Below are 24,052 nucleotides of genomic sequence, written 5' to 3' on the forward strand. Positions count from 1 at the left end.
GGCCGCTGGTCCTCGTGGCGCTTGGGGCCGTCCACGCCCAAGGAGGGGGTGGCCCGCCTCGCTCCTCCCCGAGGTTCTCGGTGCTGTTTGGAGAAGAGGCAGTGGCGTGGCCAGCCCGGAGCGACGCGGAGAGGGCGGAGGTCGGGGCTCTGCAGAAGCACTTACGGTTTTTTCCCTCCCAGTGTACCTGCGGTGCACCGGCGGGGAAGGGGGGGCCACGTCGGCCCTGGCCCCCCAGATCGGCCCCCTGGGCCTGGGAAGTCATCCTCGCGGGGGGAGGGAGCGTTTCTTACTCGCGAGCACCGCCTTGTCAGACACAGCTGTGCCCGAGGGGCCGCTTTCCATTCCCGCGTAGACCTCGGACTCACTGGATTGCCGCTAGTTGTGTGGAAAGGTTGTATCTGCGCTTAGAGCCCGGTGCCTCGAAGCGGTGACTAACTCCACTGAGGGAGAGGCCGGGAGGGCCACGGGAGGGTTTTGAAGTTCACTGGCTTAGCGACTTTTAGCCTATGTTTTCTTTATTTTTATTGATTTCAGAGAGGAAGGAAGAGGGAGAGAGAAACATCGATGAGAGAATCATTGATCGTCTGCCTCCTGCACGCCCCCTACTGGGGATCGAGCCCAAAACCGAGGCACGTGCCCTTGACCTGAATGGAACCCAGGACCCTTTAGACCACAGGCTGACGCTCTGTCTACTGAGCCAAACCAGCGAGGGCTTAGCCTATGTTTTCTAGTGAGGGAAATGGGCATTTCACTGTGTGGAGGCTTAAATGGGATGTTGGGTGAAGATTCTGGTGAACGTTATAATAGCTGTGTTTCCTGTTCTGTTCCAAACCAACTGGTTAGTGTGGCCAGCTTTCCATGACGATCAGTCTTATTTTCCTACTTATCCATTTTACTGAAGTTGGATTTCCCAAAATATGAGACCTTTGTTCCTTGCACAGTGGTCTCTTGTTCCCAAGTGTTGTCCCACCTTGGTCTTGCTTAACCAGTGTCTTGTTTTAGTTCTTTTGTTGAAAGTATTACATATTTCTCGTTTCCCCCCATTGTCCTCTTCCAGCCTGTCCCACCCCCCAGCCCTGGCCTTCACCCCTCCACCCCATCATCTGTGTCCATTGATTATGCTTAAATGCACACATTAACCCTTGGCCCTTAGCTCTGCTGGCACTAGGGACATGTTTCCTAGTGGTCACTAGGAAATTCTAAAGTAGCAAATGCCAGACTTCCGTCCCCATAGATTGACTTGGGTTGGCCTGACACGGGAACCTGATAACTTGAAAGGTCTTCAGATGATTTGAATGTAACTAATGTGGAAATTTTCTCCCTATGTTATCACGTAGGTCCTTATGAGAGGTTCGATAGGTAATTTTGCCCCATTATGGCCCTTGGCCTGTAGTTTACAACCCTGAAAAACCACCCCTAGCTTAATTTTTCCAGTTTATACTATGCTGAGAGCCTTGCCTTGATTGGGTAGGTGCAGTTGTGTGCTCAGTTTCTTGTGCTGTATAAGGAAGATTTGGGGTATTGGCAAGTGAGGAAGACTGGATAGGTTTTAAGGGCACTTAAACTTAAGGCACAATATGATTTCATACCTTTATTTCTACAGTCTCCAAAAAAGGTTGGTGATGACATCGCCAAAGCAACCGGTGATTGGAAAGGTCTGAGGATTACAGTGAAACTGACCATTCAGAACAGACAGGCCCAGGTACTTGGTTTGAGGGTGGGCAGGGGTAGCCACCCTCTGGGAATCCTGGGTGGAAGGTTTTGCTGACATGGCCACCTACCATTAGCAATTTTATGTGTGGGGAAAGCTTTCCCGAGAGCAAGGCCAAAGATATGCTCAAATAGTACTCTTACCACTGTGTGACATTGGGCGAATCACTTAATTCTCCTTGGCTAGGATGTGTTTTGGATTTTGAAAATTACTTGAGATGGTACAAGTCCAGTGTCTGCCCCATGGTCTCCAAGAAAGCAAGTTTCGAGGCAATATTGTCTTCATTGGAGGTTGGGGTAGGGCTTAATCATGAGAATCTCTTCTTAGATCGAAGTAGTGCCTTCTGCCTCTGCCTTGATCATCAAAGCCCTCAAAGAACCGCCAAGAGACAGAAAGAAGCAAAAAAACAGTGAGTGGCCTTTCTCTGACCAGTTTGTGAGCGGCGGTGTCTGCGTAATGCTTGATACTTAGCTGCATGCTTTCTTTTTAACGTGACCTGGGGATGGCATGGGGATTGGGTGGCAGGCTGTTAGGTAGCCAGGCGGTGTCGAGAAGTGCCATTCAGGGTGAAACAACAGAATGATGAATTCAGAGAGCACTTCTTAGCTGGGTAACACTGAATAGATTAACTAACACCAGTAACTTAAGCTTGCCTTTCCTCATCTCTAAAACAGTCATGTACATGTTAAGATTGGTAACGATTTGATTTTGCCATTAGCCACCCGCCACTGCACCTGACCACTTCTCTGTTGGCTGGTGCATTCCAGTGGTGAGCTGAAAGCAAACCCCAGCTTAGGAAACAGGGTCATTCTTCATGTGGGTGACTCTGTGCCGAAAGTGTGGGAACAACCAGGAAGTGGCTGAGGAAGGACATTATGTGGTCTGCTTTGGCTTGTGACAGAGCTTTTGCTGTGTTTTCTTTTTCTGCAGTTAAGCACAGTGGAAATATCACTTTTGATGAGATTGTCAGCATTGCCCGACAGATGCGTCACCGATCTTTAGCTAGAGAACTCTCTGGTAAGAGCAGGACAACATGGAAACACCTAGTGATATGGGGCATATTCACCGAGTGGTACCTTTTTCCCACTTAAAGGAGACAATTCTGTAAGACCCAAAATTTGGGGTGTAGTCTTTTCTGGGTTTGAAGAGTGGCTTGATCATGGTGATTTTGGGCCAGGTGTATTTAATCTGGGTATCAAGGGGTCCCATGGAGACTTGGCATTCAGGCCTTGCATAAGTAAATGGGAGCTCTCAAGTAGGGGAGTCGGGAGTGTTTATTTCTGGTATTTTATGACTCTGTCTGCTGTGGAACTCAAATGAATTTTCCCAGTGGTGTCTGAGGATTGTGAGGGGCTGGCGTTCCCATCTAATGCCACCTTTTCCTAATTATAGGAACCATTAAAGAGATCCTGGGGACTGCCCAGTCTGTGGGGTGCAATGTTGATGGTCGCCACCCTCATGACATCATAGACGATATCAACAGTGGTGCAGTGGAATGTCCAGCTGTAAGTGACTTCTGTATTTCGTTTGCTTAAAATCAGGGTGAAAGCTGGAGAGTTCTAGAATTGGTCAGTAGTGGGGGTTGAGAAGACTTTCCTGATCACTGATAGGATTTCTTTTTTCTTTCCTACAGAGTTAAGAACTACAAAGGAAAATGTTTCAATTAAAGATCATTTGACAAGCAGTGGACTTTTTGATGTGGCCTTTTCCCTGGGGGAGCTAGGTTCTTTGTGGTCAGGTGGTTAGGGGGACCTGTGGAAGCACCATTCTGGGCATCTGTTATCTTACCAGTAACAGATTTCTGCTCTCGATGGCACCAGCTCTCATGAAAGACACCCATAAAAGAAGTCTCAGCGGTTTTGGTAGACATTCCTAGAGCTCTTCATAAGAAATAGTTCTTGGCCAGAAGGAAAACTTGTGCAGCATAACTACGTGGGTGATGTTCTTCATCTTAGACCAAATCATTTGGGGAGTGGGGCCTAGGGCCTCTAATTCAAGACTTCGAGATCCATTCAGTACACAGCTGGGGCTAAATGATTGGATAACAAAGAAACCGGACCTATGTCCTTGATTAATTATGTGAAAGTGAGGGTCAAGTATACTTCTAAAGTTTAGCTACAGCCTAGTCCTAACATTGTCTTGGCTTTAAACCAGCAACAGATTATAATCTATGTTTTCACCTTTTTCTTCATCATCCCTCTGTTTCTTCTAAATCATCCTTAGAGCTTATCATTCACTTTTCCTTTATTAGACATGCAATGGATGGGCACCTGGGCACTGGGATAGGCCATAGTTAAGTAGCTTGAAACTCCACTTGGTAATGATTAACCCAAGAGCTTCATTTTTTTGCCATTAGTTGTTTCTTTGCTCTCCCATTAATTTTGTCAACAGGCCCTTTAGTAGGTGGTTTTTAGTCACCCCAGGTGCAATCGGTTTGAGAACACACTATCTTTAGTAGAAAGGTGAGGGAAAAATAAGTATTCTAGGACATGTGCCAAGTCACCCAAAGAATCAAAGCTAGAGGCTTGGGGTGAGAATAGTTGACACAAGCCTCCCTTGCAGCAGGGAAATCTGTCCCTGAAGTCAAGCACATTCCTAACCAAAAACCAGGGAAAGCACACAGTGGTTTGTAACTGCTGAGATGAGATCACACCAGTTGGTCTAATATCAACAGTAGGACCCAGGTCAGTGCAAAGTGGATAAGCAAAGGGAACTGCCCTCTAATGGGGAAAGCAGGGATAGCCCACCTGACCCTGACAGAGGGAGAGCATGGCTTCATCAGGTCGTCCCTCCCTGTTAGGGTGTGCCTTATGGGGAGATTTTGGTAACAGCCTCCTGACATCCTCAGCTTCTATCCTTCCAAGACTTAACAGCTCAAACAGCACTAGGTCAGTTCATAAAGTGGGCATAGGGTATAGCAGTGTTGTGGTACATCTGTGTGTGTGTCGATTTTTCATATATTTAGCATTAAGGCATGAATCCTTCATCACCTACCCTCAGTGAAATTGTAGCATTAAATGGTTGGCCTCAGAATCTTTCCTACTTGAATTTACTTCCTCAAATCAGGTACTTTATTGACCCCATTATAGAGAAATGCTCTTTACTGGCCAGAATACTTGGTTCTTACGGTTTTTACAAGTCATTCAAGGAGGGATAATCATTGCTGAAATTCCTTTATAAACCAAGGTTTCTTGGAGTGCTTGGTCTTAGGGCTCATGAATATAGGTGACTAGTAATTTGAGTTGGGTTATATAGTTAAAGAAAAAAAGCTCTTGAGACCTTCCACATGAAATAGTCACTATTAAAGGTGCAAAAGTGTTTCCAGAGGCTTTCAAACCATCAGGTCCCCATCCATGTTGGTCATGTTGCCAGTTACTCTCTAGCATGGAGTCTCTGGTGTCTAATGAAAGCTGAGCTACACCTGAAGGCCTTCCCACACTCCCTACATTGGTAGGGTTTCACACCAGTGTGAATTCTCTGGTGCTGACTAGGGGGTGAACTCTGGTTAAATGCTTTCTGGCTTTTCTCCCTAGTGGGTCTTTTGGTGGATTATAAGATTTGTACTTTGGCTGAAGGCCTTCCCACACTCACACTTGTAGGGTTTCTCTCCAGTATGAGTCCTCTGGTTTGTGAGGTTTGCTCTATGGCTGAAGGCCTTCCCACATGCGTTGCATTTGTAAGGTTTCTCTCCTGTATGGATCCTCTGATGCTGTATAAACGCTGCACAGTAACTGAAGGCCTTCCCACACTCACTGCACCTGTAGGGCTTCTCCCCTGTGTGAGTCCTCTGGTGGTTTGTGAGGTTGGCACTGACGGAAGGCCTTCCCACAGTTGCTGCATTCGTAGGGTTTCTCTCCAGTGTGAACTGTCTGATGCTGAACAAGGGCTGAACAGTCACTGAAGGCTTTCTCACACTCGGTGCACTTGTAGGGCTTTTCTCCAGTGTGAGTGCGTTGGTGTTTTGTGAGGTTTGCATTCTGGCTGAAGGCTCTTCCACACTCGCTGCATTTATAAGGTTTCTCTCCAGTGTGAATCCTTTGGTGCTGAGTAAGAGATGAACTCTGGCTGAAGGCCTTCCCACATGCATTGCACTCATAAGGCTTCTCCCCAGTGTGGCTCTTCTGATGCTGTGAAAGGGAAGAACAGTAACTGAAGGCTTTGCCACATTCATTACATGTGTATGGTTTTGCTCTGTGAGATTTAATTATGTCTGAATTCCTCCTGAGGCTCTTTGTATTTCACATTTATGGGGTCTCACTTTAGGAGCTCCCTGTTGTGGAGAAAGGACTGGTCACAGATTAAAGCTCTTCCCCTGTCCACAGCTCCTATGATCTGATTCCCCAGGAGGTATCTCTGCCCTTGTGTTTTGGAATGATTCTTCAGAAAAGTCTTGCTCTGGAGGTGATTCAGACACAGTCTTCCAGTCTGAAAAAGATTTAGAAAGGCAATTTAAAAAATTCCTTTGGTAGAAGAAAAGAGAATACTGAAATACAAAGGCTGGAGGAGTTTGGCTGAACTCCAATGCAGACAGGTTTGATGCTTCACTTTTCACCCAGAACATTAGTGGTTTATGTTTCTGTTTCTGTTCTAAACCATGAATAATGACCAATGGCTTCTCAGGGACATTAGCTCACATTAGCCTCCCCTTTCTTTAACCTCTACTGCAGATGTGATACTCCTTTTCCTTCTGCTACGGATCTGTTTTTGCCTAATACTACTAGGTAGTTGTCTCAAGCTGTCCTAGTCTCAATTCTGTGTGGTTTTGGGCATTCTGCCTACCTGGTTTAAAAAGCTGATAACAGCCCTAGCCAGTTTGGTTCACTGGATAGTGTTGACCTGAGGACCAAAGGGCCCTGGGTTTGCTTCCCGTCAAGGGCACGTATCTTGGTTGCAGGCTCCTCTCCAGTCCAGGCCCTGGTCAGGGCTTGTGCAGGAGGCAACCAATCGATGTGCTGCTCTCACATTGATGTTTCTGTCTCCCTCTCTCTTCCACTCTCCCTAAAAAAAATAAATATCCTCGGTTGAGGATTAACAAAAGAAACAAAACAAAAAGCTGCTAACAGTGCAGCATAATACATTTTTTCACTTTTTAAAATTAAGATTTTAAAAAGACGTGTAATCCTAGCGTTGGTAAGAATTTAGCACCCCGATATCTCATACACTGGTGGGGCTGCATAAATTGGAACATTCTGGAAAACAACATGGTTGCATGTGCCAAGAGTCTTGAAAATATTGATAGCAGAATTCTCTTCGAGTTTATCCTAAGGAACCATTGAGAATGCACAGCTGTCAGATGAAAAGCAAACATCTAAATGTTGAATAATGAGGGGATGACCATAGCACAGCCAACCAAGGGACACTATTAGCAATTGCAAGTCATGTTTGAAGTCTGCACTAATTCCTTTGGTAGAAAAGCCCTGAGAGATATGGGTATAAGCTGTATTGTCTTTGGGTTGTGGGATCAGACAATTTTTCCTAGTGTTTATCTGTATTTCCTAATGTCCAATGACAGTATTTTATAATACAAGTTATAAAAACCTTGCTTTCAGAGAATATGCAGTGATAGAAACATGCTGTTAAGTGAAAAAAGGAATATGTAAAATTACATATTACTGAATTTTGTGAGATGAAAACTGTTTATATCTGTATGGTGGGATAGGGGATCTTGATCTTTTTCTAAATTTAACTGAACCTGCATCATTTTTACTAGAATGGATATTTTTTAAGTTAATGTTTCTTCTTTAAAATTGGTGTGCAGCACATTTTTATGCTTTATGAAGTGACCGCAGTAAGTCTAGTAACCATCTGTCACGATAGTTGTTACATTGATTCTGTTCTCTGTTCTGTAACTTAAATCACTGTGACTTATTTTATAGCTGGAAGTTTGTACTTCTTCCCTTTCCTTTTTCTGCCCAACACTGACCTCCCTCCCCTCTGACCATGAGCTTGTGCTGTTTGTTTCGTTGGTTCATTTTTTTGTTTGTTTTTTAGATTCCACATATAGGTGGTTGACTTTTTTCACTTACCATAATACTCTTTAGAAAAGGTCCATTAATATTGTTGCAAATAGCTAAGTTTCATTTTTTCAGGGCTGAGTAAGATTCCATTGTATGTATGTATTATATCTTTACTCATCTATCATGGATAGTTCTGTTGGATTAGTCTTGGCTGGTAGTTCCAGTGTTTTGGAAGGCAGCTATGCTCACCACTGTACCACCAATGCAACCTCGCTACAGTGTTTTGAATATTTCATAAAAAAATATATTTTTTTGATTTTTTTTTTTTTTTTTACAGAGAGGAAGAGAGGGATAGAGAGTTAGAAACATGATGAGAAACATTGATCGGCTGCCTCCTGCATACCCCCTACGGGAGATGTGCCCACAACCAAGGTACATGCCCTTGACCGGAATCGAACCTGGAACCTTTCAGTCCAAAGGCCGACGCTCTATCCACTGAGCCAAACTGGTTAGGGCTAAAAAATGTTTTTATTGATAGCAGAGAAAGGGGGAGAGAGAGAAATATCCATCCGCTGCCTCCTGCACATCCCCTCACCCGGAATTGAACCGTGACCTGGTTCATGGGATGACACTCAACCAACCGAGCCCCAGTGGCCCAGCTATTAACTTTTGACAGTTTTAATGCATCTTAGGGGTCTTTTTGCAGAGATAATTTCATGTCCTGTTAGCTTCTTGTACTGGATTGTCTAGTTATCTCCCTCGTTTTGTGAAGATCTTGTCAATTTGTTTTTTCAGTTTCACAAATTCTGTCTTCCATCTGGTTTATTGTATTTCCAATGCTTTTTAATGTATTTTATTGATAATCCTCACCTGAGGGATATGTACATTTATTTTTAGAGAGGAAAGGCGAAACATTCAGCTGCCTCCTGTATGTGCCCCGCGGGATCCAGTCCGCAATCTGTTTGGTGTATGGCAGTGGTTCTCAACCTTGGCTGCACATTAGAATCACCTGGGAATCTTTAAAATCCTGATTTCTGGGCCTCATCCTCCGGAAATTCTGTTTCTTTGTTATGTGTATGGGAAGAAGCTCCACCTAACCAACTGAGCCATCGGCCGGAGCCTAATGTGCTCTTCATCTCATTTAGTGATAGTTCTTCAGCTGCAGAATTGGTTTGGTTCTTTTTGGTAAAGTACTCCTTTTGTTCACTAATTTTATTCCTGACCTCACCTGAACTGCCTCCCAGTTTTCTTGTATGTTGAGTTTCTTCATGGCAGGAATCTTGAGTATCAGTCTTCCATGTCTTTCAGGTTGGTTTCTGGACACTTGGAAGTTACATGCTACCCTGGTTGTTCATGGTACTTAGGGGATCATTCCTCTGCCTGTGCATTTGAGGTAGTGGATTCTTTCCTTGTTTAGATACCGTTTTGATCTTAAAGATTCAATAGGTTGATAATTAGAGGCTCTGTTTTGTTTATCAGTAGAAGGTGACATAGTGCTGTTTTCGGGGTTTTTTTTCTTGTGCTGTGTGTGCTTCAGGGATTATAGGTGTCCTCACTGTATGTCTGGGTCCTCTCAGTCTTGGGCATAACCACCATGGAGTGGGTGGGCAGGAGCTGGGTTCACACACCCCCAGGGCTGCCTCCTGTTCCTAATGGGCACCATCACTGCTGCTACCTGGCTCTGCTGCAAGTGGGGGGAGAGGAAGGGAGCCAGATTCTTGGCCACCAATATTGTTTTGCAGGGCCATAGTGTGGGGGGCACACCCCAACACCTCCCTTGCTACTGTGTTATGTGGGGCCACCGAACTGCATCTAATCCTGCCTCCCCTATGCATTCCAATACCCCTGCCTTCAGATGTATGGACATCTCAGGCTTCATTGGATTGCCGATGTAAGGGGAGATACAAAGGAGTTTCCACATACTGCCATAATGCTGAGGTCACCCTTACATTTTCTTACTTTTAGTTTAAGGAATTTTCTTTTCCACCTAAAATCCCTTTAACTTTTTTTCTCTGGTGCTGGTTTAGCTTTTGCTTGTCTGGGAAACTAGCCTTCAATTCTAAAGGATACATGGTCGTAGAGTCTTGTTGGTTACAGGTTTCCCCCCCCTTCATTATTTTGAATATATTGTACCATTCCTTTTTGGCCTGCAAAATTTCTGGAAAGTAGCTGATAGTTTTATGGGGGCTCCTTTGTACGTAACTAGTTACTTTATATGTCTTACCTCTTTGTGATTCTCGCTGAGTTAATCTATTCTCCTGGGTTCACTAAACATCCTTATAACCAGTGTTTTGAACTCTATTTGGTAGATTACTTGTCTCCATCTTATTTAATTCTTTTCCTGGGACTTTGTCCTGTTCTTTCATTTGGGACATATTTCTCTGTCTCTTTTGGCTGTTTCTATGAAATTGGCAAACCAGCACCTTCTGGAGTGGCCTGTGTAGGAGCTGCAGGCGTCCTGAGGAAGGGTGCTCTGACATGCCTTGACAGGCCAGTTGGAGGGGCTCAGGCTGCGGAGTCCAGGGGAAGTCACAGTGGGGCCTGGAGCGTTAGTTGTGGCGGGTGTGAGCCCCAAGTCCCAGGGCAAGCTGTGCTGGGCCCATCCTGGCAGACGTGTGAGTGGAGTCAGGCTGTGAGGAGTCCAGAGGTGAAGCCACTTCAGAGCCCAGAGCTGCTGTTGGAGCAGGTGTGAGCCGCGCCAGGACCACCCTGGAAGGGCAGCCGGGGGCTGAAGCAGGCTGCGGGGAACCTCGGGTAAGCTGTGTTGCACCTGGAGCTGTAATTAGAACAATTACAGGCTGTGGGAAATTTTGGGGACAAGCCATGGAGCTAGTTTGGGCCTAGGTCCTGGTGTGCACTCGGGCTAGACGGCCTGAATTGCACTTCTTGCCAGAGTTATCCTGGGGGCTGGGAGGGCAACATGCAGCACCCCTCCCATTTGGCACATGCGCTGGGGTCAATAAATGGATTTCCTTCCTGTATAGTCTAGGTGTCCTTAGAACCTATTTTTTTCCACTGTTCCATGGACTTTTCCCTTGTTCTAACTGGGAGTTCACGCCTATTCATCTGATCTAAGATAGCCCCCACCCTCACCTTTGTACCCCCAGTTACTATTCCCTTACCAAATGCATAATGTGGGTTTCAAAGGGGCTTTTGCTCCCAAGACTCACTGGCTTAGTGCTTGTTCCCTTACCTGGACAGGTACTCCTTAGGCCTTCTCCCTCCAGCATCCATGGGCTTTTCCATTGTTCTAACTGGAAGTTCATACCAGGCTGGGAAACTGGAAGTCCTATTCAAGGGGGGAAAATGGGCTTCAGAGATCTGTCCAAATAGCCACCTAGCATGCAGGGGAATGGAAAAGGCCAGTTAGGCCATTAATTCCATTAATTCAACAAATACATATTGAGCATGCGCTTGTGCTGTGCACTACAGGATACAGCAGTAAGACAGATGGACATGGTGTGGTGCCAGTGTCTTGGTAAAAGCATTTCTGGAAGGAACTACATGAACAGCCTCAAGAAGGGGGTCAAGCTAAGGATTTAAGCTAAGCTCATAAAGCAAGCTACTTGGGAAGATGTGAAACTATTGACCAGAGAAAACTAACCTGAGGGTTACCCCAACCCTAGTCCTAGGGGGAAAACGGTGAGATGTAACCTCAGGGAGCAAAACGAAAATGCCCATCCCCCAACCAAGAATGCAGACACTTCCTAGGGAACGAGGAAGATTAAACACTGTCCCTCCAGGGTGTCAGAGCAATTTGGGATCACTCAACACGGGAAAGGGCCACAGGTTCTCAGACTGAGCAGAGTATGCTCAACGCTTTCCTTACCCAGTAGGACCAGGTTCCTGGACTTTTCTGGTATCTCCTCAAACCCTTCCCTTGGAGCTCGGACCAAGTGCCTCCACTCTGAGGAAAAGCTGCAGTCACATTGCTGAAGGGCGTGGCTCCCTGAAACAAGCACATTTCTTGCCCAGCAACCTTTGGGTGTGTGGTGAGGGAGGTGGGCAGCTATGGGTGAGACGGCTAGCAGGCCTAGAGAGGGTCTTGGAAAGGACTCAGGGCTTTGAGTTCCAGAAAAGCTCTTACTATGTGCTTAACAGTATTGGATGTCGACACAAAAATAAAAGTCTCTTGCTGATACATTACAATTCTGGTAGCTTTTCCTTATGAAGAGACAATGTGTGTGTATGCATGAACAGTAATTAGAAAGTAACAGCTGCTTGGGAATTAACAGCAATATAGGAAAACCAAAATTAGAATCAGTTTACCCAATGAGCCACCAGGTGGAAATTGGCAAACAAATGTGAAAGCTGAATGTTTTAAGAACATTTAATAGGTATTTCTGTGAACTCAGACATGACATGATACAGGAGAGCCAAGCACATGCAATGCCCTGTAATGTGTCAGAGATGGACAGAGCAGCATGTAAGATGATCGAAGAGGAATCCTGGGTGGAGGCAATCGACATGCTGGCCTTAGAGCAATTCTTCAGAAGGAGCAAGAGAAGGATATTGTCTAAGGCAGGGGAAGCACCACGAGCAAAGCCACAGAGGCAAGAAGGTGTATTTTCAGCTCTGGGAACGGTACCTCCATTCACCTAGTTGGCCGCCCAGAAACCTGGGTGTTAACTTCCCCACAAATCCAAGTAAGTGCCTATTCATTCTTCCTCCATAGTATCACCCATTGTGTGTCCCAGGTTTTCTACAATGAATATGTATTCCTTTTGTAATTAACAACAAAACCCCCCTTAATATAAAAAAAGGCTGTTTTTGAGTAAATTTCCAATTTACATGTGGCCCTGCTGTGAGGAGACGAGTCACCATTCCCATTCCTTCCTCTCCTGTGCTTTCCTCTTGGGAAAGGTTAGGGTCTGGAGATCATGATTCTGGGAGAAAAGAAACAAATGAGGCATAAAAGTTTAGCTCACTTAGCTAGGAAGTCACATTCTCACTCAAGAGGGGGTTCAAAAGTGTCAGGTCACGGGCTGAATTCACAGACCCACAGTGGGATATAATTTCCCTTTTTTAAGCTGATAATTTTGTATGGCGTGGGGATGTCATAAGTTACAAATGACCCTTGGCAGAAAAAAGGTTCCCCACCCCTGCATTAGAGTGTAGCGAGTCTAGTATCCCCTATTCACCACTTACCAGCAGTGTGCAAATCACAGAACCTCTTAAATCTCATTTTTCTCATCTGTAAAGTGGGGATAAATCCCTTGTAAAGTTGTTGCTTTGAAAATTTAAAGGAACATGCAGATAAAGCAGTTGGTACAGTGCCTAGCAAATAAGTATATAGTTTACAAATGTCCTATTCTTTGGAGGAAGTGCCTCTGCAAATTTGCCTAATCAAAGGCAAATGACCAAGTGAGATTCATACTAAACATGGGTTGGTTCAGCATAAAAAATCAGTCTACATAATATATTAATACAAAGAAAAACTCCCACTTGATCCTCTCCAAACCGAAAAGATATTACAAAATATGACACCATTTTATGATAAACTAGGAACAGAAGAGAACTAATTGCATTTGAGATGCTTTAAGATGTCTGCCTTGCCACTTCTATTCAGTATTTTACTGGAAGTTCTAGCCAGGCTACTTAGGCAAGGGAAAAGAAAAAGGTATCCAGATTGGAAAGGGATTAAAACTTCATGATCTTGCATACATAAAGTCTTCAGGAATCCACAAGCTATCACAGGTAAGTTCAAGGTTGCAGGATACAAGATGAATATACAGTAAAGGGACAACCTCTTTAAAATGGGCAAAAGATTTGAATAGCTATTTCTCCAGGTGTATTTCTAGGTATTAGCCATGAACAATCAAAAGATGAAATTTAAAGCAATTCGAAGAGTATTAAAAGAATGAAATGCCTAGTAGTAAAAACAGGAAGTATAGGCATGTACACTAAAAACCATTGTTGACTTGGTGCAATCCCTGTCAAAATCCTAGCTGGCTCTTTTACAGAAAACTAATCCAAAATTTCATGGAAATGCAAGAGACCCAGAATAGTAAATCTGGAAAATGAACTAAGTTGAAGGACTCGTTTGCAGTATCAAAACTTTATACAAAACAGTAATCAAAATAGTGTTGTACTGGTACAAGGGCAGACATACAGTGTATCAATAGAAAAGAACTGAGTCCTGAAATAAGCACATTGTATAAATGATTTTCAACAAGAGTACTAAGAAATTAAGTGGGGAAAATATTCTTTCAAAAAAAATGGTGCTGGGGCAACTGGACATCCACATAAAAATGAATTTAGAGGCCCTGACTGAGTAGCTCAGTTGGTTAGAGCAGCCTGGTTGGCAACTGCTGGGTTAGAGCATCATCTCAATATGCCAAGATTGCAAGTTTGATTCCTGGTCAGGGCACATATGAGACTCAGCCAATGAATGCATAAATAAGTGGAACAACAAATGGATGTTCCTCCCTCTGAAAATCAATAAAAGAATGAAATTAGACCCCTACCTTGTACTGCTAATGAACTCAAAATGGATCAAAGACCTAATGTGAAAGCTAAAAGTCCTAGAAGAAAATGCAGTTTCTTAGATATGGCACCAAAAGCACAAGCAACAACAACAAAAAAATTGGATTTCATCAAAATTAAAAACTTGGTGCTTCAAAGGACACTAAAAAATGTCAAAAGAGCCCTAGCTGGTTTGGCTCAGTGGATAGAGCGTCAGCCTGTGGACTGACGAGAGTCCCAGGTTTGATTCTGGTCAAGGGCACATGCCTGGGTTGTGGGCTTGATCCCCAGTGTGGGGCGTGCAAGAGGCAACCAATCGATGATTCTCATTGGTGTTTTTATCTCTCTGAAATCAATAAAATACATTTTTAAAAATGTCAAAGATAACCACAGAATGGGGAAAAATATGTGCAAAATCATAAATTTAAGGGTCCAGTATCCAGAATACATAAAGAATATATAAACAGCCCTAACTGGTTTGGCTCAGTGGATAGAGTGTCAGCCTGCGGACTGAATGGTCCCAGGTTAGATTCCGGCCAAGAGCATGTACCTTGGTTGCAGGCACATCCCACTTGGCACACCAGAGGGCTAAAATTCACAGGTGGGAAACAAGCGTTGATGTAGGAGAAACAAACATTCATACAACGCTACTGGGAATGTAAAATGGTGCAGTCACGGAGGAAAACAGATCGGCAGCTCCTTAGAAAGTTATGCCACACAGCAATTCCTTTCCAGGCATACACCTGAGAGCAATGAAAACGTGTCCACACAAAAACGTCTGCACACATGTTCACAGCATTATCTATATACATAAAAGCCTAAGTGACCGTCCAACCAGTAGCTATGACACAATGACCACCAGAGGGCAGATGCTCAATGCAGGAGCTGCCACACTGTCCTGACTTGGCATCTGTGGTTCTTGGGTGATGCACCTGGAACCGGGGATGAGGGAGCCCAATTGTAGGGTGCATCACTGGAGAACTGCCCTCTTGCAATGTGGGGCCCCTCGGGATGTCCGAGAGCCTGTTTTGGCCCCATCCCCGCAGCCAGGCTGAGAGACCCCACCTGCTAGAGGGACCCTAACTCACTCCACAGACGCCCTTTGAGCTGCATCACCACCCCAGGTGTGGCTGGCCGGGGAGGGACCTCAGGAGGTTGGTGCCAAGGCATGTCCGCCAGTCTCACCCAGTCCCGCCCCACCAGCCACCTTTTAATTAATTTCCTTTCAATGTGCACAAATCCATGCACAGGGCCTCTAGTTATTCATAACAGCCCAAACTGGAAACCACCCAACATCCATCAGCCCAGGGACAGATAAAATGTGGTGGTACATCCATACAATGGAATATTATTCAGCCATAAAAAGGAATGAGATGCATTCATGTTTCAAAATTACCCTAAGTGACAGAAATCAGACACATACTGTATGATTCTATTTTTATGAAACGTCCAAAATGGGCAAATCCATACAGTGGTTGCCAGGGACTAGAGGAGGGGGAAGGAGTGGTTAATGGGTATGGGTTTCTTTTTAGGGTGATGAAATGTTTCAGAACTAAATGGTGGTGATGGTTTTGCAACTTTGCAAATATACTAAAAGCCACTGAACTGTATACTTTAAAAGTGAATATAGTATGTGAATTATATCTCAGTTAAAAAATAGAAGAGGTAGTAGAGTCCTCAGAAAAAGAAAAAGGTCTGGATACAGGTCTTAGTACAGACCTTAAGTTACTGAGTTTCACCTAACTCCACTGTATCTTATTTTTTTCTTCGGAGAGGATGATAATCTGATGCTTGCGTTCTCAGGTCTCTGGGGAAGACAGCACGAAATGCTGGTTGTCAAACTGGACTTGAAAAGTTACTGACGAATACAGGGGCTCCTTGATTTAGGGGAGGATGGCACAAGCCTTGGTGGTTAAGATGAAATTAAATGCACGTTTGTTCAGTTCTGCAAGGCGTTAACAGTGCTATTTTATTTGACGCTTACAGTTCTTACTGGTAATCGAGGTACTCAATGTTATCTTACCCTTTCCTCCATAAAGAAACACAGGTTAAACAGGACTTCTGATTCCAAATCCCCAGTACCTTCCACAACTTGACGATCAGCTGGGTTCAACCCGCCCTCATCTCAGGTGGAGTCAATAGGCTCCTGTTCCGAGGATGCTTGGCTGCTTCAAGAGCTGGGAGATCAGAAGCAATGGGGGAGACCCCGAGTACGTCCCAGGGTGAGGGGTTGGGTACTCAGAGATTATCCGGGACTGAGCTCCTCAAACTTTTTTGACTTCAGAATTCTTTATTAGAAGATCGTCCCTAAGTGGAAAGGACAACCGCGGGGGGCCGCGTCGCACAGCAGCAGTAGTGGGCAAGCTGGGACAGGCTGGCCTGCAAACCGTTCCCTCAGCCCACTCACCTTTCTCCAGCATTCGGGTATCACCACGCGACACCGCCTCCCAGCAATTCTCCGGGCGCCAGCGTCGCTGCACTGCAGCGCCAGCCCCGCTCTGCAGGCCTGCTCTGCCCGCGGATTCCTCTCTCCCGCCTTCCCCGAGGCCGGGTCTGAGCCTGCGGTGCTGGGCTCCGGGAGCTCGGGTGGGGGCTGTCCAGCCGGGTCTTTCACCGTCTCCCAGCCACAGCTCCGCAGCCAACGACTCAGTCTCAAACAAAACACCGTGGGAAAATACCGCAGGCAGGGAACCGAGTACAGCTCTAACTGACGAACCGGCTCCAGGTCCTGCCAAATATCACGTCCTCTTCTCGCGCCAAAGAGGACGCGCGAAAACAGCATCACTTCCGGTCATGCGCACTTGCCTTCCAGCCCCTCTAGCTTCTATTCCCTAGAAATCTCCGCGCTCTCTTCCTAGTCAAAGCCTGTATTCTCGGTGCCAGCTTTGTGGTCCGCACACCCTCCTGGATCGTGAATCCTAGAGAGGCTTCCGCGAGTTCTTGCTCCCAGAATCTATTTCCCATCATGCTATGTCGCACATGCTCCTCGGGTCCACCGCAATCCAACGCCTGGAGCCTCTGAGACAGGAAGCGACTTGGCGCTAAGGATCATGGGAGTTGTAGTTTTAGCGCAGTCAACAGCTCTACACTGGTTCTGGGCTCCCGATTTTTCAGTTGGTCACGTTCCCAGAGCAGCAGGTGAAGAAGGTTTTCTCCTTCCCGGACCTTCAACTCAGGCCCAGCTCGACACCTTCACACTCCTCTTGAGCCTCTCAGTGTGAACAGAGCTGCCACCGGTTGGTGGCCTGGCATTCTCAAAGCATAAAATCAATCGGCAGGAGGGAACCGCTTCAGTAATTTCAGGGGCAGAAACACACTTTGGTAGTGTTTGATCAGCACTGTTGCAAAAGGAGATTCCTGAACTTTCTGTCTGTTGGAGGATTCCCTGCTCCATATCAGGGGATATTTCAATGGACCTCCTCAGAGCACTGATGAAAATTCTTCACCACCCAAGCAATTTTCCGATAACCCAATTCAATTTTATAGGCATTTTGACAATAAGACGGGAATGCGTTACCTGGGAAGCGGAAATGAGTGTAGGGGTCCTAAGGCCTCTTCTCACGTTGTGCGGTCTCGGCCCCTTTCAGCCACAGCTGGTAACGCTTTTGCCAATATAACCCTCTTAACTTAGTGAGTCCTATATGAGTTTTACTGGATTAACTCCATTAGGTAAGTCACGCTCACAGATCCCTTTGAGATAAGCCCATTTCCACTTTTGGCTTCTGAATTTGGGGCTTACGATTTGGGAGGTCAGAAGTCTGAGATGGGTATCACTGGGGTAAAATCAAGGTGTTGGCAGGGTTGCATGCCTTCCAGAGGCTCTAGGGGAGAATCTGTTTCCTTGCCTCTTCCAGCTTCCAGGGCTGCCGACACTCCTTGATTTTTGACTCCTTCCAGTTGGTGCGGTTCTGCCTGCAGCCACAGGTCCAACAGGTGCTAACCCCACACTGGCCACTAGGTGGTAGCAGAGGGTTTCTTACCCATGGCCCCTGGGAGGAAGCAGAGTGCTTCAGGCTTCAATTGATGCGATTCCGCATGTGGCCACTGGGCGGCGTTAGGACCCAAGAAGCCTTGTCTTAGGTTCCCAGAAACCAACATTCTTCTGGAAGAGTTGGGGTGAGGGGATGGGGAGCGGGATGAGATGGAGATGGAGATGGAGTGACTCTTGGTAGGCAGTGCAGATTTCTACCGTTATCCAGTACAGAGACCTGTCTTATGTGGGCTGGGTAGAGCACAGCTTCTGCTGGACCTGTCCTGTGGCAATGCTTTATCCTGCTCCTCTTCCCTACGGTCTGTGTCTGACAGGGCTGGGCTGGGCTGATACTGGACTGCCAGCTGGGGCTGGTTCTTCCCATCTTGTGCCCCGAGGGGAAGGCCCCAAGGCAGTCTCAGGGGACCTCTGAAGAGCACGTGTGTCCACCGTCCTTGGTACCTATAAGTGGGTACTGGTAGCAATCAGAAGGTGGTATGGGTAGGAGTTGCTGAGGGACCTGGGTAGGAAATAGACTATAAAGAGAAAAATGTGGAAATATTTCACATGTCTCTTTCAGAGACACACCTTGGACATCACACCAGCTTGGACATCACCACAGCCTCATCACCACCACCAGCTAACAGCAACAAACTTATTCTATGACATCCTCAGTTCTAAGTGCTTAACATAATTTTTTCCTTTCATCCTCACAACAATCCTATGAGGGAGACAGCATCATTATGCCCATTTTACAGATGAATAAACTGAGACCTGGAGAGGTTGTGACTTGTCCAGGTCACATAGTGAGTAGTGCAACTAGAACTGGAACCAAGTCCACCATCTCTTACCACGCTGCCATGGCTCCTGGCCCCTGGATTAACGAGGAAAGACACCACAGTAGGAATGAAGCCACAGGAGGTTTTCTTGCCCACAAGTTTAACCATCTCCCTTGCAGCCTGGGGGAGGGAGGTGTGTGAGCCATCCCCTGCCTGCCCTCTGGTCCTTTGCCAATCCCCATGTGCAGAGGCTGGGGATGGCCAAGCAGGAGCTGGAAGCAGCCTCTGCTGGAAGTTCCACGTGAAGAAGTTTCCAGTGCAAAGACCTGTCTTCTGTGAGGTGGCTGAGAGTGGGTGGTCTGGTAGACTGAGTTGTCTTTGGTGCTGACTCACTGAGAACAGATTCTGAGACGGTAGGGAATAGGCCCGTCAGACACAGCCAGCGTATTACCTTCTGGGGTGCAGGACAAACAATAGCTTGAAGCAACCCCAGGAGAGCTGCAGGAGAACTGGCCACGCGTGCAACAAGCGGACAGAAAACCGGTCAGGATGCCGGAGACCTGATCTCACGCTAAACAAGCTGGCATTTGCAGGACACTCGCTGACACGACAGTGCGGTTCTCGGCCCAGCCAGTGGCCACATGCAGCACTAACAGTGTAGATGTGCAGTTGTCCACACAGAAGATGAGCCTACACTTGGACATGACCTTGCTTCTGGAAGGCCCCAGGAATTTGGACTTTGCTAAAGCTGAGAGCTTTCCCGCGGTACTTGGCCCATTTTACTGCCATCAGAGGGCTGCTGCAGGATCTCCAGAAACCAACCCTGGGGTCCCGTCCTGTTCTCCCCACCACTGTGCCCTGAACCAATGCCCAGCTCTCAGCCTCGTTACAGCTTAATAGATGGTGCCCAGGTGGGTGCACACAGGGGCTGCACACCAGGGAAGTGAGTACAGCGGATTATGGGATGGGAAGTAAACCCACAAAGGTTCTCAGACAGGAAACTGCCCTCCTCAACTGCAGCTCACAGAGAGGCCGGGACCTGACTTTGACTCAAGTCTTTATTTGGCAACAAATGCATTCCTGTGAGGAGACCATGGGCCACCACCCAGCCACCAAAAGCACCTCCTCCAGAAAGTGAGGAACCAAGAGTCCCCTCCTCCACTGTCGCTTCGTATCATGACAGGGAGGGCACATGGAGGCCTGCCACAGGGCACTGAAGACCCCCCGAGATGTCCCCTCCTCCTCAGTCTCAGAGCAACGGTGGGAACTGGACCCAGGGACTGGGAACCTCACGCCCATGACTCGTGGGGCTGGAGGGAGCTGAGCAGGAGGGAGGGACCTGGAGGACGAGGTCCTGGATCCTGGCTCCCTGGGGGCTGGCAGGGGCTCTGGGCTCTGGCTGAGGCCCAGCTCGAAGTCACAGGCAGGCTTCTGTCCCCTCCGAAACCCAAACTGTCCCAGCTAGGAGGGCAGCCACTCCTGGGAAGGGACTGTCATCGCCCCTCAAAATGGGCTGTGATTTGCTCCAAAGTCTTTCCTTTGGTTTCAGGGACACAGAACACAGTGAAAAGGACACTGCCGACGCAGAAGGCAGAGGCGAGCCAGAAAGCACCGTAGGGCCTGAGCACCTCCTGCAGAGAGAGGGGAAGAGCCAGTGACTGGAGAAGGCAGCAGCCCTCACGTGACCACCCGCCTGCGCTGCCCAGGGGCGGGGCAGTGGAGGAGGCTGAGCACTGCCCATGGGATGGACGTTGTGTGCTGGGGAAACTGAGGCTCACTGTGATGAAGTGGCTGCCCCGGGTCAGAGATACACTATCCAGTGACAGCTGGGTTCTCCCCACCGGGGTCTGATTCCAGAGCCCACAGACCTTCCCTGTACACTTGGCTTTGGCCCTGCCCTCTGAGGTACCAGAGGGTATGGATGAGTGAACAGCAGGTGAGATGGGCAGTATGAACACACAGGCACTCAGGGCCCAGGCAGGGAAGACAGCAGTTCCCTCTGGTCAGAGCCTGTCCGTCCTCCCAGCCCAGAACCACAGCCCCTCCCTCCCTAGCAGTCCCTCCCTGGGGCAGCTGTCTGATGGGCCCGCTCCTTGGACAGACTCCAGGCCAGCCCTGGGCATCCCGCCCCCAGCCCAGCCTCCTGGTTTATTCTCCCACCACCGTCCACTGCTGTCCCAGCCCTAAATAAAGCGACCCTGCCCATCTCATTCCTTGCTGTCTCTGGCACCATGAACAGCCTGGAGGTGGTATGTACCAGGAGACCTGGGGGCTAGGGTGGCAAATGACTGAGCAAATGCTTGTCCATCTGCTCCAACACCATCCCCCATTGGCTGGGAAGCCCCTTAGGCAGGGCCGTGTCTGTCAAGTCTATCCATGAAAAGGGAGCAAAATGTTGAACTGAACTGATGCTCCCATCAACCCTAGAGGAAGGTATGGCACCTCCTCCATGTTCCACCAAGGAAGCTGGTTCGGAGGAGGTAAGCAGCACACCACGGTCACAGAGCGGGGAAGTGCCAGGCAGCGCTGGAGCCAGAACTTCCCCACAGAGCCCGACTTCCCGCCCTGGGTCCTCACTGTCCAGGGGGGAGGCCCGCCCTGCCGTCCTCCACCAAGACCGCCCGAAGGCTCCCGAGTGGTCCGGCCTGGGTTCCCCTCACCCCGACCCAGACGGCTGGCGCCCCGGATGGGGGCGGGGGGGCAGTCAGCCTGCACACAAGGCCATTCACCGACCCTGAGTCTTCTGCGAAGAGAACAATCTACAAGCACTTCTCTGCTGACGGGAGGGGAGGCTGCGGGGCCCGGACTCACCATGAGGCTGCTGAACTCTTTTGTCACCAGAAAGGCCATGAGCCAGTTGGTGAGGACACAGACTCCGGTGGCCACACCCTTGACGTGCAGAGGGAAGATCTCTGACATGAGGAGCCAGGGGATGGGCCCCCAGCCCACAGCGAAGCCTCGGGAACAAGACAGGTGTCAGCACCACAGGGACCAGAACCCTCGGCCCCCTGCAGACCCCGGGGCTGACGCCTGGCGGGGCTGCCCACATGGGCTGAGGGGCCTGGGTGCCAGGCTGGGCCCCCTCTGCGCCTCCCTGCTGTGAGGTCGGCCAGGCCCTCTGCTTCTTACACTCGGGATAACGATGGGCCCACTCAGTGCGCTGATGGGGGACTGAGAGGAGAAGGGCTGAGCTTGGTGCTGGGCGCGTGGCCAGAGCTATAAACGCAGACTTGGGACCTCTATGGACAGGTGAGACCAGGGAGGCCTGGGCTGGCTGGGAGCCCCTGAATGCAGCAGTGACAGGGCGTCCCCATCAGTCCCCACCCGACCTCCCCACAGGCCCTCTCTCACCAGCAATGAAGAGGCACATGCTGCCCACCGCCAACCAGGCCAGCCCTACACTGGGGTCGGCGGGCTCCACGGAGACGGGCGCCAGCAGGTCGGCGTGTGAGGAGTTGCTGGGGCTACCCTGCGTCAGCCTGAAGTAGGTGCCAAAGGCACTGGTGCTGAACACCATGACCACACCTGCGGGGAGGGCGGCGCTGGGGGAAGCGGCCCGGAGCCCGGGCATGTGGCTCCGCGGCAGGAGTCACAGCCCAGTGTGACCACAGCCAAGTGGCCTGGACACCTCGGAGGGGCAGTGAGCGTACCCCAGAGCCGACTGAGCACCACCAGTCAGCACACGGAGGGGCTCCCGAGCCTCCCCATGGCCCCGTTGCCCCCATTTCAGAGGGAAACTGAGGTTCAGAGAGGTCAAGTCACTTCCCCTCCAGGGCCCTCCGTTTCCTCATTGTCAGCTGGGGCCCAGTGGCACCTTCCTTGCAGGTTCATTGCAAGGTTACGGCGTGAAGTAGTAACGCCGTGAGCACGGGCCTGGCCTGCAGCGAGCGCTCCCGTTAAATCTATCTTGTTCTCAGGGACACTTGTCCTCCTCCTCCCACAACACAGTGGCCTTGGCACAGACCCTCCAACCGGCAGTGGGAGCCTGGCCGGGTCACCACTCGCACAGGGCTGAGCCCTCGGGCCTCACCTGACAAGGCCAGGAGCAGCCGCCGCCCGGCTCTGTCCATGACCAGGGCCGCCCCGGCCGTGAACAGCACCTGGATGACGCCCACGATGACGGAGGCCAGGCTGCTGTTCTGGGGAGATGGGCAGAGGCGGGTCAGGCGAGGCCCGGGGAAAGGCCACACCCGAGTGGCATCGGCATGAGGCAGAGGCCTCTTTACCTTGAACTTGGCCTCCTCGAAGATAGTCTCTGCGTAGAACATGACAGCGTTGATCCCCGACAGCTGCTGGAACACCATGAGTAAGATGCCGATGGCGAAGGGCTTGTAGATGCCGGGCCGCCTCAGCTGGGCCAGCTGGAAGCCCTGCTGGACGGAAGGGGCGTCAGTGCTGCTCTGCCCTCTGCCCGGGCGCCCTGCTCCAAGGAGGGAGCCTCAGCTTCTCCAGGTCACTCTCGGCATCACTACGGCCTCCCCGTTTGTAAGGTGGAAGGTCCTCACTCCGGACATCCCTCCCTGATTTGTTGGGGGGGCGGGCCCACAGAGACAGCACATGGACAGAGGGTCGGGGGCTCCAGAATCCCACCAGCCTCGGGCCGGACCCGAGTCCTCACCACCACCACCACCGGCTCCGCAGCAGCATGTGCTGACTCCTGTTCTACATGAAGAAACTAAGGCTTGACAATGGGACAGTCACCGGCAGGTAAGGGGCAGAGACTCGATTTCAACCCCTGCCCATAAGCCCCACGTAAAAACCAAGTCCTCAAGTCCGCCCTGCGTGTCCCTGGGACCCGCCGGGCCTTTCTCTTCAGTGAGACCAAGGCTTGGGCCCTGCCAAGGAGCGGGGCTTGCGCAGGCCTTTGCTTGCTGGCACACAGGACAACACTGGCTCCGTGTGTGTGTGTGTGTGTGTGCGCGCGCGCGTGTGTGCGTGTGTATGTGTGTGTGTGTGAGAGTGCGCGCGCATGCATGCAGTTACATCCTTGAGAACGGCTTGTGCTGGCTCCCTGGCTGCAAAGGGGTGATACCTCCCTGACCCCTTCCCCCAGCTCCACCTCCCAGCCCCTCACCTGGTGCTCAGCCCCGACAGGGGGCTCTTCCCAGCCCTGCTCAGAGCCCCACAGGAACCGCACGGCAGCCAGGGCTTCCTGGCGCTTGTGCTG

At 49.2% G+C, this 24,052-nt stretch overlaps 3 protein-coding genes across 3 annotated transcripts in view; 1 reads left to right on the forward strand and 2 right to left on the reverse strand.

Moving 5' to 3' along the window:
• RPL12 (ribosomal protein L12) overlaps window positions 1-3,364 on the forward strand; it is a 4,325-nt gene extending 961 nt beyond the window's left edge. The window contains exons 2-7 of the mRNA XM_006768539.2: window positions 183-256; window positions 1,607-1,705; window positions 2,042-2,123; window positions 2,645-2,731; window positions 3,107-3,219; window positions 3,348-3,364. Coding sequence (XP_006768602.1) covers window positions 183-256; window positions 1,607-1,705; window positions 2,042-2,123; window positions 2,645-2,731; window positions 3,107-3,219; window positions 3,348-3,353 — 461 coding nt within the window. The 3' untranslated portion in view covers window positions 3,354-3,364. The remainder of the gene's footprint in view (window positions 1-182; window positions 257-1,606; window positions 1,706-2,041; window positions 2,124-2,644; window positions 2,732-3,106; window positions 3,220-3,347) is intronic.
• A 1,855-nt stretch (window positions 3,365-5,219) lies between these two features.
• Window positions 5,220-16,574, reverse strand: ZNF79 (zinc finger protein 79). The gene is given in 6 exon segments (XM_015567136.1): window positions 5,220-5,526; window positions 5,528-5,936; window positions 5,939-6,139; window positions 10,865-10,960; window positions 11,501-11,620; window positions 16,544-16,574. Coding segments are annotated over 6 exon segments (1,146 nt in total). The 5' UTR covers window positions 16,557-16,574.
• SLC2A8 (solute carrier family 2 (facilitated glucose transporter), member 8) overlaps window positions 5,990-24,052 on the reverse strand; it is a 20,824-nt gene continuing 2,761 nt past the window's right edge. Inside the window, exons 4-14 of the mRNA XM_006768638.2 lie at window positions 23,960-24,049; window positions 23,112-23,255; window positions 22,916-23,024; window positions 22,237-22,410; window positions 21,697-21,842; window positions 16,544-20,516; window positions 12,463-12,557; window positions 11,501-11,620; window positions 10,865-10,960; window positions 10,095-10,447; window positions 5,990-6,139 (exon numbers count right to left, since the gene is read on the reverse strand). Coding sequence (XP_006768701.1) covers window positions 20,379-20,516; window positions 21,697-21,842; window positions 22,237-22,410; window positions 22,916-23,024; window positions 23,112-23,255; window positions 23,960-24,049 — 801 coding nt within the window. The 3' untranslated portion in view covers window positions 5,990-6,139; window positions 10,095-10,447; window positions 10,865-10,960; ... (1 more) ...; window positions 12,463-12,557; window positions 16,544-20,378. The remainder of the gene's footprint in view (window positions 6,140-10,094; window positions 10,448-10,864; window positions 10,961-11,500; window positions 11,621-12,462; window positions 12,558-16,543; window positions 20,517-21,696; window positions 21,843-22,236; window positions 22,411-22,915; window positions 23,025-23,111; window positions 23,256-23,959; window positions 24,050-24,052) is intronic.

The sequence above is a fragment of the Myotis davidii genome, unplaced genomic scaffold (genome assembly GCF_000327345.1).
Source record: "Myotis davidii unplaced genomic scaffold, ASM32734v1 scaffold142, whole genome shotgun sequence".
In the NCBI taxonomy this organism is placed as follows: domain Eukaryota; kingdom Metazoa; phylum Chordata; class Mammalia; order Chiroptera; family Vespertilionidae; genus Myotis; species Myotis davidii.